The 19,264-nt window shown below is 40.7% G+C and overlaps 1 protein-coding gene across 3 annotated transcripts in view; it reads right to left on the bottom strand.

Annotated features, from left to right (window-relative positions):
- Positions 1-19,264, bottom strand: part of LOC119653695 (voltage-dependent calcium channel type A subunit alpha-1) — a 399,598-nt gene that overhangs the window by 225,212 nt on the left and 155,122 nt on the right. For 2 of the 3 annotated variants that reach the window (XM_038058565.1, XM_038058567.1), the window contains exons 2-5: positions 17,435-17,756; positions 8,787-8,926; positions 805-905; positions 9-164 (exon numbers count right to left, since the gene is read on the bottom strand). In XM_038058565.1, the coding sequence (XP_037914493.1) occupies positions 9-164; positions 805-905; positions 8,787-8,926; positions 17,435-17,756 (719 nt within the window). Of the gene's footprint in view, positions 1-8; positions 165-804; positions 906-8,532; positions 8,662-8,786; positions 8,927-17,434; positions 17,757-19,264 lie in introns of those variants that run through there. The other variant, XM_038058568.1, reaches the window with a different exon arrangement.

A 19,264-nucleotide genomic window follows, 5' to 3' on the forward strand; every position in this document is an offset into this window, starting at 1 on the left:
TGATATACTTATGTCTTCTAAACTATAACAACTCTTGTGCAGTGCTCCCGAATAGAACTCGAGGCCAATGATTGCAAATATAACGATCGCAAACAGGACCAATAGTCCGATTTGAAGTAATGGTGCCATTGCTTTGATAATTGATTTTAAAACTACTTGTAAACCTGAAATACAAGAAAAATATATTAGTTTTCAGGTGAGCGTTTATTTATTAAAAATTATGAAAGGAATGCAGTCGGGTTGTAACATGAAATCTGTGTCAAATATGCACCCAAACAATATACTTTTCTATTGCCATAAATGATCAACTTTAAGGACACAACAAATGCATTCTTGTTCTGGCTTTATCAATTTTTTTATTTTTAATTTTCACTTTGCTAAAATATTGCTTAAAAATTCAAAATTCTTTAATGGGATTTTATTTTCGAAAAAAAGAAAAATTATTTCTCCATTTTTATCTAATCAAGTAAAAATACGAGTAAATATAATTTTATTATTTTGAAGTATCTTTTCTACTTATTCGTCAGATTTTCGTGTTACATCCATTCTTCACTGTGTAAGATGGAATGCAATTTTCAAACTATTCACGCTTTCTGGAATTGCATCCCCCTTTTAACTAGCATCTAATATCTATTAACAAATAAACTAGAAATTGATTTTTGGAAGAAGCTAAACATCGAATTTTATGTACCCATAAATCACTAATCACAAATAAACCAAAACTCTAAGTAAGCCTTTTTGAAATGAATTTACTTCCGGGGAAAAAAACTAGGGGCGAAGGAAAAAAAAATATAAACTACTCACTAGGAATTCCAGATACTAATTTTAAGGGCCGTAACACACGTATGGCCCTTAATGTTCTGAGATCTACATCGATCACTTTTTGTGGGAACATTGTGATGAACCTACGATGAATAATATACGAGAAAATAGTACAAATTTATTTATATATGATAAATGATATAAAACTGCAATTGGATATGTATTAATCTAAGGAAGTTTAGGATATTCGTGGGAACTAATACTAACATTTAATGTAATATATGAACTAGGATCTAATAACTAATGAATGTATTCTAGCATCTATGGTTAATTCGCTAGAAATTAATGACTATTTATGAAAGTTGAAATAAGAATAATCAAAGCTTATATAGATTTGATATTAGTTGCTAAATTGCTATACTTTTGATGGTCTGGTCTTCCTTTCAAATCTACTAATCTAGAATTCGGTTAAATTGAAAATTACCATCTGAAGCCAGCATCTAACTGCGGATCCTAGATATTAGTTTTTATTTTTGGATATACAAATATTTTCTGCTGTATCTAAAATATTATAGAATATCGAACCGAAATAGCATTCAAACCAACGCAGTAATGCACAACATTTACTCACAATCGGAACAGAATTTCAATCAGTCGTAGGGGAGGTTTTTGATAAGGTATCCTGAGGTTGAAATTATCATTTATTTTTTATCGAAAATGATATTAATTGGATTTTCTAAGAAAGAATATGTGACGAAGAATTGGAAATACGAATATCAATGAATTTGAGAGTCACAGACGGCAAGAAGTCTAAGAAAACAACTTTATCCTGGATGGGATACTACCTGAAACAATTACAACCAATTTAAGTAGAAAACCCTGAGAAAGGGAAGAAAATTCTTTGTAGATGAAGCCAGAGAGCCGTTTTATCATAAGTTGTTAAAATATCTCATAAATTGCAGACAGAAAATCGAATCCTTTGATAAAAAGAGAACAAGAATTAGTAACTCCTGCTAGATGCTCGTGATTCTTCCGACTGATACTACCCCTGAGAAAACCACAGTATCCCGATTACAGAAGATGATCTTGGAACTTTATAAAACCGAGATTTAAAAACCTAAAATTCTTCGGCCGGCTTATCAGGATGTTCACACTTAAACCAAAGAATGTCAACTGTTAGATTACACATTCAGCATGGCCAAAGAAAAATTTGCAAATAAAGTACACCAAACGATTATCGAAGGTAGATGTCTGGTGGTAATTGTAATGACTTAGTGCGAAGGAGGATCCAAAACTTGACGTATCACGATGCGTGGATCCGGACGAATCTTAAACATCAACAAACATGGGAATTTGCACGAACCTACCGAAAGATTCACACACGAGCTGTCATTGTCATTCGAGAATCGAAGCGCAGGCAGCGTCTCTCGAACCAATCCTTCAACCTGTGAAGCGGCATACACGTCCGTTTTCCTTGCATCCTGCATGGAAGATTCAACCGAAATCACAGGTCTTGTGCTGCATTCAATCATCGCGATGCGCTGAACGGTCAAGCTCAGCAGAGCACCATTGACTTGGAGGAATAGGAGGGTGGCGACATTGATCGCAGGACCAGTGATCTAATATCACACATTATAAATCGCTGTATCGTAGTAATAGCGATCGAAATGCAAAAACAGAAACTAGAGGAAAACAAAACCAACATTTCAATGCAGAAACAAAAAAGTTAAAATAACGCGACAAACGTAAAAAGAGATAAAAAAATTGGAAAGAAATTGGAAGAAGTAATAGACGCCAAAACGAATATATAAACAAAGAATAATCCAAATTAACTAACCAGAAAACTATTCTGAATGGATGTACGGCACTGCAGACTAATTTGCTGTCTTGCAGATTAACCACTGAGGAAGCTATCACCACACCTGGCAATTCGGTATAAAATGCAAATATATTAAATAAGAAGAAGGCGAAACCTAAGGTCTGGTACGGATGGCCGGGAGAGGTCGTCTGGCTTGGTGATTGGGTCAGGCTGTAATGGACAGCACGGAGTCTAGGCGCAACGATGACCAGGAGCATAGCTCCCCTTGATGCAGCTGTTTCGCCACAATCTGTGGCGGCCACCTGGTTCACGCAGCCAGCGGATGAAGTTTGCTGAGGAAATGAACCTTTTCTACTACAAAATGATGGTGGCGGTGGGTACAACATCTTACTGCCCCTTGTTGCACCAGAGATTTTACAATACACGCACGTGACTGCGCAACGGATCGCAGACCAGTACCGCTTCATTACTTGCAGCGACACAATTCCAGCCGTCATCAGGGAACGGGTTCGATTTGATGTCATCGGGGAAGCTGGTGACTGATAGTCGATAGGGGCACAGGTGGCGGCATCAACAACACCACGCCGTATTGCAGGCAACAGTTTCAGTACTCGCCGAAGCACTCTTCTTTACCGTCCAGGTGAAGCCTCCGCTGACGTTCCAAAAAGCATGTATACAATGCTTGGAAATAGATCCTTTGCATAGACCAGGTATTCCTAGACACTATATGTCTTCAGCAACTCCAAGAATTCTATCTCAAATCAATGTTGATATGCCATACCTGTGTGCTGATATGTCGCTTCTGCAACTATAATAATTTGGGTATTGTGGTACAGTTGCGGCTGTAGATTGCGTGGTCAGAAAATTTGCTTTTGCGTTTTTGCTTTGAGTGAACGAAGAGATCCACCACGGAAAAGTCGTCTGGAACGTCGGCGTGATTCACAAAGGCAAGACATTGCTGGGCTGTCTAAAATCAGCACTGCCAAACAGTATACCGGAAGTATGCGATTCTCAGCGCCCAGTAAGACACCTGTAGTTGAAATTCTGGACGCACTAAAGCAGCAAATTTCTGTCATTTGCAGTCGATTTCGATGGAACGACGAAAGTATCCCAGATGGCCCAAAATGCAACGTACGCGAGTTTATAAAAAGCTTATAATGAGAGAGCGGTTGGAGAACGACCAGTGCAGAGTGTGTGGTTCGACGTTAGAGACACTAAACCATCTCATTTCTGGCTGTACTATTTCGTCGCCGGTGCAATACACGAACAGGCATAATGCTGTATGTACGGTGATCCATCAAAACCTTGCATACAAGCATGGGCTGATCACGGGAACATGTCCGTCTTATCGCCCTTACATTCCACACAACAGCGTGATGTACTGTTAGTTGACAAGACGGTCGCTGCACGTGTATTATTGATACCCTTGATACCCTGGGACTTTCACACAGTCTGATTCAAACCATGCAGAAGTACACCGCTGCTCTATGGGTGGGGAGTTCTTAACGGATTCTCCCACTAACCAACCACCGGCCACCACCGCCAGCGCCCTTTTAACTTTTAAGTAGGTAGGATCCTTCAAGCCTAAATGCTTGGTACTTAGTGCTAGTATTAGGTAAAATCCGGCATCTGCCGAAATTGTGATAAATCAAAATAAACCAAATAATTACCATTCATTCCAAACAAGCCTTCAGAACTTCTCTTCATTCCCTAAATGTTCACAGCTCCATTTCAATCACCGTCAAGCTCACGGATATTCAAAATACCATCGCTGGAAAACTCCCGCATAAAGTGCATTATCAACGGAGAAACATCCTTCGAATTGTCCCCTGGGGTATTCCTAGAATTTAAGTTTCTTCGTTTGGCATCTGAGAACAAAATGAGGATGAAACATTGAGGGCGGAACAGCAACAATAGCCAACTGTCTCCATATTCTATCAATATTTTAGATCACCCACCGCTTCATTTCTCCGATGAAAATTATTAGATTTTTCAAATAAATGAACGGACAGATTGCTGTTTCACAAAAACGTAAAAAAGGACATTCCTCAGAAGCTTGGAGGGTAATACTTTTCAGTATATAGCCCGTAGATCCAGAGACTCTTGGAAAACAATCACCTACGAGATGCTAAGTCTCAAAGGCAAGCACCAAAAACGACAGGCTTTCCGCTGTACAAGTTGGGATGGGAAAGCAAGACTTAGGAACACTTGCTTCTTGGGAAAAAGCGTGTAACCTAAAATTTGAAGGACGAAGTGCACGAGGAGCCTAGCCGGGAACAAAGAGAAAATATTGTACCCCTTTTCGATACACCAAAACGAAGTTGGGAGCTAGAAAAGGCTATTTTCTATTTTATTGGAACCAAACAAATGTTGGACTATGAATATAAGAAATGCAGGACCTTGTGTTGGGAGCCATTTATAAAGGCATAATGCGATTGTTGCGCAACGTGCAATAAATAAACCTGTGGAAGGTAGCGTTGGAAGCCATTTTTAGTAACAATTTGGGATTGGTTGAATGAGTCAAAGCCTCCACGTGAAAAAAATTTAGTTGACAGACAGGAGTGCCATAAAAAACCAGCCCAAATGACGGCTCACCTTTGTTGTGCCAGGCATGACCGCTTAATATTATCTCATCGGATAGTGCCTACACTATTACCGCTTCCTGCGAGCTGGGTTTTGATAGCATACAAAACTACTCACAAACAACTTCCATTTTCGGCTGAAGGCTTTGACTCAATCAACTAATCCCAAATTATCAATATATCATTCAGGCAACTTTATGGTTTTTTTTTTGATTTTTGATTTGATTTTTGATTTTTGATTATTTGTGATATTATATTTTTGACGCAGGCTGGATATTTTTAGCTGAAATAATAAGATAGGAGCCGTATCCTGTGAACAGTTAATAGTGAATTCAGATAAGTAAAATGTCGTTTTCGCTGAATAATAATCGTTGGCGCGACAATCCAATTGGGTCTATTTTTTGAAGTGCGCTAGAGCACTTCATTCAAGGTCATAACGATACACTACCGGAGCTACACTGTAGGAGGCAATATGGTGAGCACTGCGCTCGCCCGTGATTGTCACTCGGTACGACTCAGGTTCACATTCATAGCTGGGTCGACTGGTATCCGATATCCAGCCTGCATACAAAACAATTTTGCCACCAGTGAGATTTGACCTGAAACCCTCCGCTGTGACAGCATTGCCCTCTAAACACCGGGTTATCGGGAGACTGCTGAAAACAAAAGATTAGCTATCTAGTCCAAATTAAGCTGGTAAAAACCTTAAACCCCACTGATGCGCAAAGGGTAACGATTCAGTTGAATAAAACAACTCCACCAAATGTAGTTCTAACTCCGTTAAATACGGCTTCAACCCCGTTAATAGGTGATAAGTCTACATAGCCTGTATGACTTAACATCTAATCATCTAAGAAAGTAAATTGTGTAAATTTCACGTACTATGGATAATAGTTACAATTGATTTTAGGCCATATCACCATGTTACAAAGTTGGGGTAGTGATATCCCTTAAAAGTGGGAAAATGAAGGCTTAGTCAAAATATTCTCATTTTGCCGTAAAATTCCTCAAATGTTAATGCAATGCTATTCACCTCTCGGATAAGGACATCTCCATAGAGAAGAAAGAAGGAATAAGAATTTGTGTTGTATGTCCAAATTCTTAAGCCTATTTGGAACTGACATCCGTCGAGTGACATTGAAGGGAACTTTGTATGAGAAAAAGAGTCAGTTTCACTTTGGTTTGCAGCAAAACGATTCTGTCAACTTTTACCGGCTGTCGCGGTTTTTATGAGTCCTTATAATTGTCAGTCAAATATCTGTTGCATTTTTAATTTTTCAGTTGAGATTTCCGTGGACATTTGCATGATGTTTACCTGCGACAACACATCCGACGCCATATTTTTACTGCGGGATACGTGGATTAAGTCGGTGATAAATTGATTTAGTTGCCGCGGGGAAGCTTTACCTCTTTTTTGGTTAAATTCATAAGTTGGGGATTTATGGTTTGTAAAGACTCCAATGCGACAACCCGTCATCGGGAAACGAAAATGCTTGAGGTCCTTGTAGATAGAGAAAAGTTTGCTGTCTCTCTGCTGCTCCTGAGGAGAGCGAGAGTATTTTCTTGGAAGTCGAAAGTGGAGTATTTCGGTTCTTTTTACTATTACAAAGATAACCTCAGAACCACAGTGAGCATTAGAACTAGCTAGTTTGCATGGGTTAAAATAATTTATACTCCTCAGGAGTTGGAGCCTGAAGGAAAGTTTACGGGCTTTGGCTCCTGAAGTACTAAAAAAATGCAAATTTTGAGAGTGAGGCGGAAACTGAGACGTCTGACTCTAGCATGACCCGCAGACATCCATACTAATTTATCGCGATAAATAACAGCCAAGGCAGGACTTTTGAGGTAGAAGTAAACATCAATGGAAATATAAGAAACCATAAAGGACGACTTCAATTATGTGAGTCAAATCCACCTTTTTGGTAACAAGATTATCAGATGCACTGTGGTGACTTTAATGAAAGCATCAACAACAAGGTGATACTATCCCTATATCGTTCCATTCCCTGTTTCGTGTCGTGGGAACATTCGGTACTATATGGTTTCAATTATGTACCGAATAGACACCGAGTTAGAACCGAAACACCGTTTTATTCTTGTCGGCAGTGATCGAAACTGACCTAACAATGAATTGAACTGAATAGAACCGTATACGTGTGAAACAAACCAAAGGATCATACCTACATTCTACAGAGGAGCTGTTTGTGTTATATTGCTAGTTCTTCATCCTTCACTAGCGATTTTATGTAGATATCATATATGAAAATTTCACAGGCCCATCTGCTTTCTGCTACCTTCGATAGAAAGTTGTACAAAAATGGGAACCATTTACTCAGACCTTAGCGATTGTTTTCAATTTAGAACTGACAACAAAGGAATGGAAGGGAGACAATCTATTTTTCGATATGCTAAGAAACTGTAGATGATATTTTGACGAATTCGCAATGAAAGCCGGCAGATATGCGGCTCTTTTCGTCAGTGGTAGTACAGATGAATAAAAGAGCTAGTGCAGAGAAATTAACCATTAGAAGCAGAGGAGTTGGAAGACCTTTTCCTAGGTGGTTCTATACATGGATACAAACGTATTTCTCTCATGAAGCTCTCTTTTGGTATTACAGAAGCGCGGGTATTTTTGAAACTGGATGAGATAATGGTCTGATTTTATGAAATCTTTTGAAGAGGAACTTTATTATCTAACTCTTGACAACCCAGGTTGGCTGTGCTATTGTTAGAGTTGCCATAACAAACCAAACAACGTAGCTTTACATAGGAGGGAACTCGTTTTGCAAAACGAATCACCATTATTCGACGGATGCTGTGAATCTCTGATCGAGCTCCGTTCAAAATGGTGGCGATTGCACGCAAATGATCCGAAGAAAAGTTGGTAAAGAGAAGCTGCAGTTACCCAATTCATCACACACCGTACCACAGAGATACGGATGTTCCTTTGCACAATATCATGGGAATTCTGAAGGTATAGGCTGTTTTGGCTGGGGTTAATGAACACACCTAAGTCAATTTAAATATAGTTTAGGCACTACTGGTCTAAAAGGTTACTCAGCTAGTTTACTTCGCACATTATATCTAGCACTTCATACCGCCTACAGCGGCTACTAGATAAATTATATATTTTGAAGCGGAAGGACACATATTAGCTAGCACACATCCTATTTAAAATCCGACTGAGCCGACTGGCACGAGTTAGCCTTATCTAGTGCCTAGATTGCTAGAAACGAAATATCTATGGACGTAAAACACAAATATCTGTGTATGTATTAATATTTATAATTTGATAAAAAAAATCTTTCTCTGCTTCTGCGAACAAGTCCTACTTAATTGCACTCCTTGCTGAGCACTCGGTCGTCTTACTTGGTATCCTAGAAACGAGCTTAAGCGGCCTTAAAACACGAAATGACCGCAACATGCGTAGGTCGACATCAACATTTGCCTCAGCGAAGATCGTCATAGAGCTAAGGTATTGGTTAGATGTTTATAAAACTGTTATTGTGTAAAATTAAATAAATTTAAATAGATGGAAGAATGTATTGTTATTTCTTATAGTCTAGAAATATAGTTGAATGTAAAAGGCATGCATGTGAAGTAGGAATTGCGGATGTACTTACCCCGTCACTACAACGAAAAAATCCATTATGTTCCATATATTCCTGAGGTAGGAGTGTTTATGCAGAACGAACCCTAAGGCAAGGATCTTGAGCGATGCTTCCACACAGAATATGCCTAAAAAATAGGCTTCTGTTTTCTCCTAAAATATAAAAAAAAATGTTGGTCAGTAGTGAATAGTCTTTGCTTGCTATGTATCGAAATTATTAAAATTTTCGGGACTATACTTAGAAGGCTAGGAAAACTGTAATAGGAAAATCCTCGGTAATAAAGAAATTACTTATCTTTTTAAGGTTTTTTTTATTAAAATCGGTTTACTGTCTGTCCGTCTGTCTGTCTGTCTGTCCGTCACACGCATTTTTCTCGGAGACGGTTATAGCGATTGGCACCAAATTTGGTAGAAAGGTGGCAACTGTGAACGCTCAGGCATATAGTCCCCATACATGCAAAAGGGGGTGTACATTTTTTTTTCATCAAATATAGTCATGTGGGGTACCAAATTAAAGGTCTCGGTTAGTACTTTTAGAAGCCGGTCTTAGTTTTGACATTTGTTTGAAAAGGTGGGCAGTGCGGGGGGTTGAAAGTGGTCATTTCTTTAACGAACCCATTCTCAGAAACTAACCAACCGAAAAATCTGAAAAAAATCAGGGAGCTGCCACTATATGGTGCCTGGGCTCCGAAATACCCTCTATACCGATACCTGTTCAAATAAAGTTAACAATAGTACATTACTAGAATTTTTAGCAATTGACAGGAAAACCCCCCTTAAGTTCACTCTAGAAACACAAAATTTTACGTGCTACGTACTAGTGGAACAAACGCGCACTCAAATGTGTCTCTATAATAAATACACAAAACCTTTCATACCTGAAGCGCTGAGCTTTCGGTTTCCCGACTTGTTTTTAGGTTTTATTGCTAAAAATTCAATTACAATTAGAATGGGGAAATCTTTGGTCCAGGGAATGCTGTGATCCTCATTACCACATTGACAGAATGTTTCTTGAGCGGCTACAACCTTATATAAATCTTTAGATAACCTTATGAGGTGCATATATGTGCACCCAGAAACCTGTATATTCTCATCCTAAGCAAAAGGCTATTAATCTTGTTCGATGATGATGTTTATTATTATGAACGGGTGCCCAGATGAATTTGTTGAAACCTTGAGAATCTAATAACAAGTCGGGAAATCGGAAGCTGGACGCTTCAGTTATGAAAGGTTTTGTGCATTTCTCATAGAGACACATTTGAGTGCGCGTTTGCTCCACTAGTACGTAGCACGTAATATATGCATTATTATTAAGGATACCGCTATGGAGGGTATTTCGGAGCCTAGGGACCACAGAGTGGGATCTCCTTGATTGCTTGCAGATTTTGCGGTTTGGTAGTCAGAACTAGGACCGGGTTTCGAAAGTGCTAATCGAGACCTTTCATTAGATACCCGACATGACTATATTTGGTGAGAAAAACATTTACACCTCCCTTTTGCATGTATGAAGACCACCAAGTGTGGCATCAGAAAACTCTTCGAACGGGTCATCGGCAATAGGCCTGTACCAATCACAGAAAAGGATGGTAGTCTCCCAGACAAGCGGTTCGGATTCCGAAAGGCAAGATCTACTGTCAACGCCATCAGTACTGTGGCGGAAGTTGCGGAAAAAGCAATGGAGGACAATAAATCTTGCGTGGTAGTTACTCTGGAGCAAAATAATTGCGGCTTTAACCAAACTGGGCGCTTCTAACTCCCTGGTGCACATAGTTATGGAATTTCTCCGGAAAAGGATATTGTGATACGATTCGGACGATGGACCTAAGATGTAAAAAAAACTTGCCGGACTGAAGGATCAGTCCTCTCCAAAAGAGTAAAAATCATTGGTTTCTCAGACGACATCGGAGTGACTATCGTGGCAGATATTGATAAGATCGAGGTACTCACAAACGAGGCAATTTTTGTAATCAGGTCTTGGCTAGAGGAAGCGCAAGCGCGTCTGACGCTCGCAGAGCATTAAACCGAAGTAGTTGTGATCATCAAGCGAAGGAAGCAAACGTGGATAAAGGTCAGGATTGGTGAACACAACATACAGTCTCAGCCAACGCTTAAATACCTAGGAGTCATGGTTGACCAAAGACTGAAATTCAAGTCCCATTTTAAAAATTCAGCAACCAAACTTCCGGGGTGGGTACATTGTTGGTAAGAATGTTACCAAATAAAGGTAGACATAGGTAAAGCCGTCGGTTCCTGATCTCGAGAGTTGTCAGCTCCATATTGCTGTATGCAGCTCCAGTCTGGGCACCGTCTTTGAAGTTGGAAGCAAATAGAAGTAAAATCGCAGCTCCATACCGATTGAGTGCATTGTGAACGTCGTGCGCTTACCGTACAACATCAGACGAAGCTGCTTTTGTGATAGCAGGCATGGTCCCCATCGACATCTTGGCGAACGAGGGTTGACACCTCTAAGACCCATCAGATGCAGATTTATGGCGGAGGCACATATTCTGGGATAACTCTTTTCCATCCTGATAGATGATGATTGGGGGCGTTTTCATTTTCTTTGCAGCAGCGGGAGAATTAGTGCAAAGATAGGCGTTAATTACGGTTGCGATTTTCAAGGGGTGCGACGAACCGATTCATGTGACAAGGTTTCTTTCAGACGTTCGATTTTCGCCCAAAGATCGGTAATTATGGGATTCTGTTACCGGATGTCCCATGAACGGCTTACTGCGGTTATGGAGACGAAGTTGCTGCGTTTTACTAATGGCACGACACGCCTTGTCATATCCGAAATGAGGATACCCGCGATTGAGATGGGGTTGCACCGATCGAAAAAAAATTGCGAAAGGTGCGTCCGCGATGGTATGGTCACGTAATTCGTGTTTACGAGAATTCTCTAGCCAAGATTGGTTTGAACATCGAAGTCGATGGTAAGCGACCAAAAGGTTGGCCGAAACAACGGTGGCTTGATACGCTAGATGGTCACGATGAGTCGACGCCGTTTATGATCAAGACAAAGGCTAAAGAAAAAGAAGAATATTTGAGGGAGAAATCGCCCACAGTATTTGTTGCGCAGCATTCGAACTAGTTAAAGGTAGATTTGATAAAAACTAAAAGTAGTGACTACTTATGTAAGAGCAAAAAATAATGCTTCTTACACTGAACATTCATCTCCCAAGGATATAAAATCGAAGGGGATTGATGGATTGATTAACTGCATTACAAGCAGAAGGAGCCCAATCTGGATTACATTATCTTATGGAAGATGGACAAAAAGACTTCATGGTTGGAGGAAAGCTCATTAAACCCTTCATCAATTTCGTCTTTCAACCAATGACTTCAACTTTTGGAAAAGTGTCACTAGACGTGGGAGTTATTAAAAATATTCTCACTCGCATTTCATACCTTCTATTATCGTCGATAATACTGTTCAACCTCAATCTTCACCTTGTAACAATTTTAATTTTTCTCTGATATAAAGGAGCTGAGGTGAATGCAAGAGGTACGATCCTCTTCAAGTCCACCCAACTACTGGCCTATGCTGACGATATCGACATCATGGGAAGAACCACCCGAGACGTACAAACTGCCTTCATCCAGATCGAGCAGGCGGCGATTTGTGCGAGATCTTGGGCTGCACATCAATGAAGGCAAGACAAAATATATGGTGGCAACGTCAGCACCGAAGACGAATCAACCAACAACATCAAACCGCACTGGTCAAACACAAACACGAACAAGAATAAGGATAGGAGAATACAACTTTGAGATCGTTGACAATTTCTCCTATCTAGGGTCGAAAATCACAACCGATAACAACTACGATGATGAAATCCGCGCACGGTTGTTGTCTGCCAACAGAGCCTATTTCAGCTTACAAAGACTGTTCCGCTCGAAACGTCTCACCATAGGGTCAAAGCTCTTACTGTACAAGACTATGATCTTGACAGTCCTCATATATTCCTCGGAGACCTGGGTTTTTAGCAAGAAAAATTGCGAACTCTTGGCCGCGTTCGAGAGAAGAATCCTCTGAAGAATTTTTGGCCCCCTACATGAGGATGGACGATTCCGTAGCCTACACAATGACGAAATCTATGAGCGATACCATGACCGTCCGGTTGTGGATAAAATCCGGCTCAATAGGTTACGGTGGACGGGTCACTTAATCCGTATGGATGAAGATGATCCCACCCGGAAAGTCTATAAGGGCAATATCTATGGTAGGAAAAGAAGACGAGGCAGACCCTGCCTAAGATGGAGCGATGGCGTGGGCCAGGACGTCAGACAGCTTTTAGGGATATCGAATTGGTGGACCTCGGCGCAAAACCGGGGTGTCTGGAGTTCCTTATTAAGGCAGGCCTAGACCGGATACCGGTTGTTGCGCCGTTGATGATGATGATAAAGGAAAGAAAAGATAAATACACCACAAATACGAGGCCACTAACAGCTCGCCGAAGCAAGGATTCTAAGTTACCGTCACTAGCAACCTGATTACTGTGCCATCGAAAGTATTGAGCTGAAATATTGACCTCTTGCTACAGCAGATATCGCCCCTTCTGTCGTCGCTACCTGTTTCTACGGTACCTACTGGATTAGGTCGATAGGGATGATGAACAGTAATCTCTTACTTTTACATCAAAGGTCAACAGTGGCTAAATCTCACTACGAGAGCACTACTCTGGAACCACCAGCTAATTCCAAGATTCGTGATCGACTGACAATCTTATCCAATGGTATGACGCAAATTTTACTCTTTTCCAGTTGTTTACGCGTACGAGTGTTGGACTCCCAGAACAATACGCCGGCGGACTACCAATTAAACACCACCCCGTCTTTAAAGAACCGTTCACCCGGTGTAGGGAGCCTTCAAGCGAGGGAATTCCTTCCATATTTGGATACTGCCATATGAAGTCCTTGTGAATCACACATTCAAAAATATCCTCGACTATCGCACTTAAGGTGGTATTATACTTAATAGAATCTTCAAAATCTACCTTTCCTTTCAATTCCCGAGAAAAATCTTAGTTCTTTAGTATCAAGCGAATGAAGTATACCTCAGTGCTATGACCATTTAATCATCCGGACCAATTTGAGATTGCACTTCAGTTTTGCTAATAACGAACTTAATACTAGGTAAATAATGATTTCAAGTGCGCAAACTGACCAAAAAAGAAATTACAAACTCCCATCACCGGAATCCGGATTTAAACCAATAGTACGAGAATCTAGACTTTGGCGCTCAACCTGTTGACTCTTTTATGGAGTATAGAGCGACCCCATGTTTGTTGTTTTCTTCCCTCTCTATGTTCAGTGAGTGTTCTCTGTACTTCAGTTTAATTTTCATAACAAGCAACAAGTGCAAGTAATAAGCTCACCGCAGCGAAACAAACGCAATATGAACACAAACATCTATGATGACTGACACTCCAGGCGACGAGGTGAACGGCGGGGGCTTTATCCCCTCAGTCAAGCCACTGTCAATGGTACCGAATTTATTTTTATTTGGGACAACTTTCACTCCTCTGATCAAGGTAAAGGTAAACTACCTTTTTTCATATTGCCCGTCACCGAAATTGTAATGGTTTCGAATTTCCTTTCCATATGCAGCAAACATTACAGGGGATAAAGAAGCCTTACGCTCACCAGCCTACCTCCGCTTTCCCGTAGTTAGCCAGTTCGAAGTTCGCCATTAAAGTAAGTAAACATGGATGCAACAGCCAATCGAAAGCACATGATCACCAAGAAGGTGCTCAGAAGTGATGAGCAGGCAAATGGGCAGCAGCCATGTCAGCGGAGTCAACACCAAGTAACTAAGGAGAACCTCCAAGTGGTGGCACCGGGAAATGTTGTGTTCCCATTGAATTGGTGAATACTTCGCGGCCTAATTAGCACGATTAGAGCCGAGTCTGGACAGGACTCATCTGGAGTCTGACCACGAAGCCTCATCGGAAGTTATCTGGTACCATGGGACCCGGGATAGTCCCCCGACACCATTCATTATAAACCAGTGCCGTTATGCCAGTCACAGTGGGGTCCTGATTGTGGTCTCCAAGTCAATTTGTGTTCGAAGACGACCATCAATCAATCAGGACTTAACTGATCAGCGAGGAGTATGCTCTTTAAAGGCCAATATAAGCGTTCCGCTTTTTGCGTAGATTTATGTCTAGTATAGCCTAGTGGTGATGCGATTTGATAAAATATTCACTTCAGATCATTTGAAACTTTGAAGCTTGATTTAACATCAACAAATGTAATGTTGTCAGACCCCATCTTCTCATTTAGAGCTGTTATCATAATTAAGATGTGACTTGTACGAAGGCTCTCATAGACAGCATCTTCCTTCATTTGACAGTGTTATTTTTCCCAATATAATAAGTCATGGTTGAATCATAGCTGAGCAATCTGTACAGAAATTCGATAGTGAATATGTCATGAAACTGGTTCTTGCGTAGATAGAGTATCTTCAGGATGTGATTAATGTGAGTTTGACACAGGATTACGGTTACAATAGTATCAAAATGTTATTCTGTACGATACAGTGCAACATTAGAGAGAGAGAGTGCTTTACCGAAGCCCTCCATTTCACTTGACCCCTTCGCTGCGTCCATTTCTATTCAATATAGAAATAATATTTCCTTGGCTAAAAGATAATTTTGGAATTTGAAGGTTTTGCATCTTTTGCAAGAAGTAGGGAATAATTTTAGTGGATTTTTAATCTTCCACTTATGTGTGAACCACTGGAAATCTGCATAGGACCTAGAATTTTTGCTATTTACTATCTGAGACGAATAAATCCCTTTCGCCTATTTAGACTAGTGACTCCATCGTTTGTCCAAAGTCGACTCATCTAGTTCGAGCTCGTCACTTCTCTCATACGTAAGGATGGTGCTGGTGGATGTTAAATCATTATCTAGCGTGCCTAATTATTGCTTGTTAATTTGACAGTTTAGCCATCCAGGCGCTCGAAGTCACAAAAGGCAACGCTACGATCGACTTATGGCATTTACTTATGTATTATTCAGCCAGGCTGTAGTAATGTATGAAGTAACTTCATGGCATAGTTTATCACAACCATACTTAAGGATCTATGTCACTTTTTAGGGATTGGCCTTGAAAAAATCGGTTTTTTTCAGATTTAGTTGTAGATCATAGATTGCTTTGTGAGCACCAGTCAGAGGAGCGGTCTTGACATACTTGCAACACGCCTAATTTCGCTCTTTGGTAAAATAGCAGATGAGTTCCTTTGTCACTAGATGTGTTGATGTAAATTTCGGATGAGCTTACATAATACTCGAGCGAACCCTAAAGAAAGTATAAAAATGGTGGTTATTTCTCACGACGTTTTCCCATGAGCAACCATACAGCATGTATTGTGTCGACTATACCAGAATTCTTGGCAAATCCCTGCTTGACAGTTACTCAAGGAATTTGCAAATACAGCAGCCGAATTGGAGGGTAATTTAAATATTCCATGGGACTGCCTCGCTTTTCTTTCGGTTCTTCTCAACAATGTAATTGAAGAAGCTACTGAATCACAAGGTCAGATTCCAGCTCTTTACTCTCCAGAGTTCAACTGCAATAGCTTGGTGCTGTTGGTTCTACAGATTTCACTCGCTTGATTCCTTCCTCTTTCAGTCATGACAGGTGAAATTGCCCCGCATCTCAGTAGTGACTCTGGAAGTGGTGATTGACAAAATCCTCCTGCTGGAAATACCTCTATGTCTCCATTATAACCCAAATTATAGTTTGGCCATTCAGATATCATAAGTCCTGCGCATCCTGAGCGCGTTAGTGTCGATTTCTTGTAAGTCAGTAGAAAGCCGGGTCGCCGTCGGATCTGTTGATTTTATGGTGGAAGTCTTTAAAGCAGGCTGTACAGCCACTAGTCACAGTTGACAGACCAACCACAATTCTGGGAGGAAATCAATCTTCGGTCACTTTGACCGACTGTGTTCATCTAATCCCCCTTCCACTCATCCAAGGAAAGTTCCCACCTTTTATGAATTATATTCAAGCTGAAAGTTTCGTTGTCCTTTTTAAGTTACTTCAGATCACCTTTGTGATACTAGGATTATCTGCTACTTCTAAAATCTTTGGGGTTGAAAGGTTTTGTGTTTGAGCAAGCGAAGGTTGTCATAACAGAGGATCGCAGTTCAAATCTTAATGTCAGAGAGATTTGCATCGTTCTTGGATCGGATTGGATATCGGCCGATTTAGTTGAGAATGAGTACCTGAGTCAAACCAGGGTAATAGCTCCGGGCAAGCACAATGTTGACCACATTGTCTCTTAGTGTGCTGTTACGGTCTCGGAATGGTCAAGATCCAAATTGTGGTTATCGAGGCAAAAATGTTATCCCTTTTCGAAGGAAAATTACTACTTTTCCTTTACTTTTTTTCTCAAAAAGTTACCCGACGGAGTTACGAACTATTTGATATGATGATACTAATAGCTAATGGCCTTATTCTTTCAGAAGTAAAATTGAGCAGTTATTATTCCCGAAGACGACTGTCAGGGATAACTTCCCTGATTACGTTGCTTACAGACGTTCAACTCTGAAAGCCCCAAATTCTAATGTGTACAATAAAATTATCAAAACATGCAACCAAATATATTTTCAATGAAAGGACCCAACACTATAATTTAAATCAATTACTTACCAGTTTCTGAGCCAATACTGTTTTATCACCTTCAGGCAAATGTTCTTCTAATGCCAACACTACACAATTAGCAATGATTGTCAATAACACAGCGTACTCGAAGGGCGGCCATTCGATTATAAATCGTGTATATTTCCTAATGGGGTTATCCTCGGTGAGGATAAACAGTGATGTTGGCCCACCGCCGGGTGGCGATTGGCCTTGACTACTCGGGCCGCCCATTCTATCAGCTAAGCGATGGGCTCCCCTTCGACCCGAGTGCCCCCCGCTTGTGGAGCCCTGTTGCTGTCCTGCAAGCGCCGCTTCCTGAGCCGCTGCCAACCTAAAAAGTAAAGAACGAAAATATTACGTTAGTTTTAATCCAACTGCACTGTTTCACCATGTGACACTACTATCTAAAAATTAAAAAAGGAACTCATGGAGATATCCCAGATACGCATTGTCATCACATTTTTCAATAAAATGGAAGTTTAGCTAAAGGATAAAATTTGGATCAGTACCAAGTAGCACACCAAGGCGAGGATAGCGACTATTTATGTAGGGTATTCATTTTCCGGTTTTCCCCTCTCTCTGCCTTTTTTACTTTTAGCCCCCTTAACCTCGTTGCTTTTCTGCTTTCCTACCCTTTGGATGTCTTCGGCTGAAATGAACCTGAAACCGACTCTGATTTATTCTTTCGATCCTAATATAGGACAACATACATTCGATGCAAGGATGCTTTTGGAAAAGTGTTCTCTTTCGCTATATGGGACCAAAGCGAAATGAGAGAGAAATCATTTGACACAGAAAAGTTACTTTTAATGGATTTTATGGGCTTTTCATAGTTGCATAGTTTTCTAGCTCTAGTTTTGCGTTACAGTTTCAGTTGGATCAATGCCCATTTGTTCCGCTCATAAGTCTGCCTTTTCGCTAGGGTAAACGTTTGCTGTAATGGACGTGGTGTTAGACTCTCGCGAGAAGTGTTTCGGAAAGTTGGCCGTCGCGAGAAGAATGATTCGGACTAGAATATTTAATTAAAACAAATGAGATTTATAAGACGTACTGCCTTGAAATGCCAGTGTAGGTGGCTGGATTTTGGCTAACTAGTCGCAATATTGTCATCTAATGGGGTCTTCCATGAGAAGTGCCGTCAAGAGATGAAAAAGGGTCGCTGTTTTTTGAGTTGATTTGACTTAGACTTTGCGGGTTATGAATGAGTCTGATTTGAATAGCGGGTGCCGCTCGGAGTTGTTGTCATTTTTTGACAATTTTCTTCCTTTTTTCTACCGTTAGTAATACTTAGTAGATTCACAATTGGAAAATAATTCTCTGTCACATAAAAGCGAGAACCCTGTAATGAACTTAATGAAAACAGGATGATCAGAGGATCATTCTAAGTGGCCGAGAACGACTTAGAGGTAAGAGCTATCCCAGAAACCTAAGAAGCTGGCTAAATTGACCGTGCAGGTCCCCCCGCAAAGATTGACGTTGGCATGAGCCTGCGAGGAGGGATCCTGTGGGTTGGGTTGATCCTTCCATGCGGGATGCTAGGGCGACGGACGCATATATCGCTTCACCGATTGAAAGATTGGTTCGAGAGCAATTTTCTGCGGTTCGAGACTCGGACCCGAACATGCACTCAGTACATCAAGCAGCTCAATATCAGCCTGCTTCAACTCGTGCAGTACATTTTGAGGACAGACGTCGCGATGGGCTAAATAGTGGAAATTTTTACGGACTTGACGACAAGATCGTGTTTGCACAATTTTGGCATCCTGGGACTTGGTTTTGATGGAACATCAAAAACTTTGCCTATCAACTAGTGCCTCTACTGCGTGGAGGCCTTGACCA

The sequence above is a fragment of the Hermetia illucens genome, chromosome 4 (genome assembly GCF_905115235.1).
Source record: "Hermetia illucens chromosome 4, iHerIll2.2.curated.20191125, whole genome shotgun sequence".
NCBI classification, from domain to species: Eukaryota; Metazoa; Arthropoda; class Insecta; order Diptera; family Stratiomyidae; genus Hermetia; species Hermetia illucens.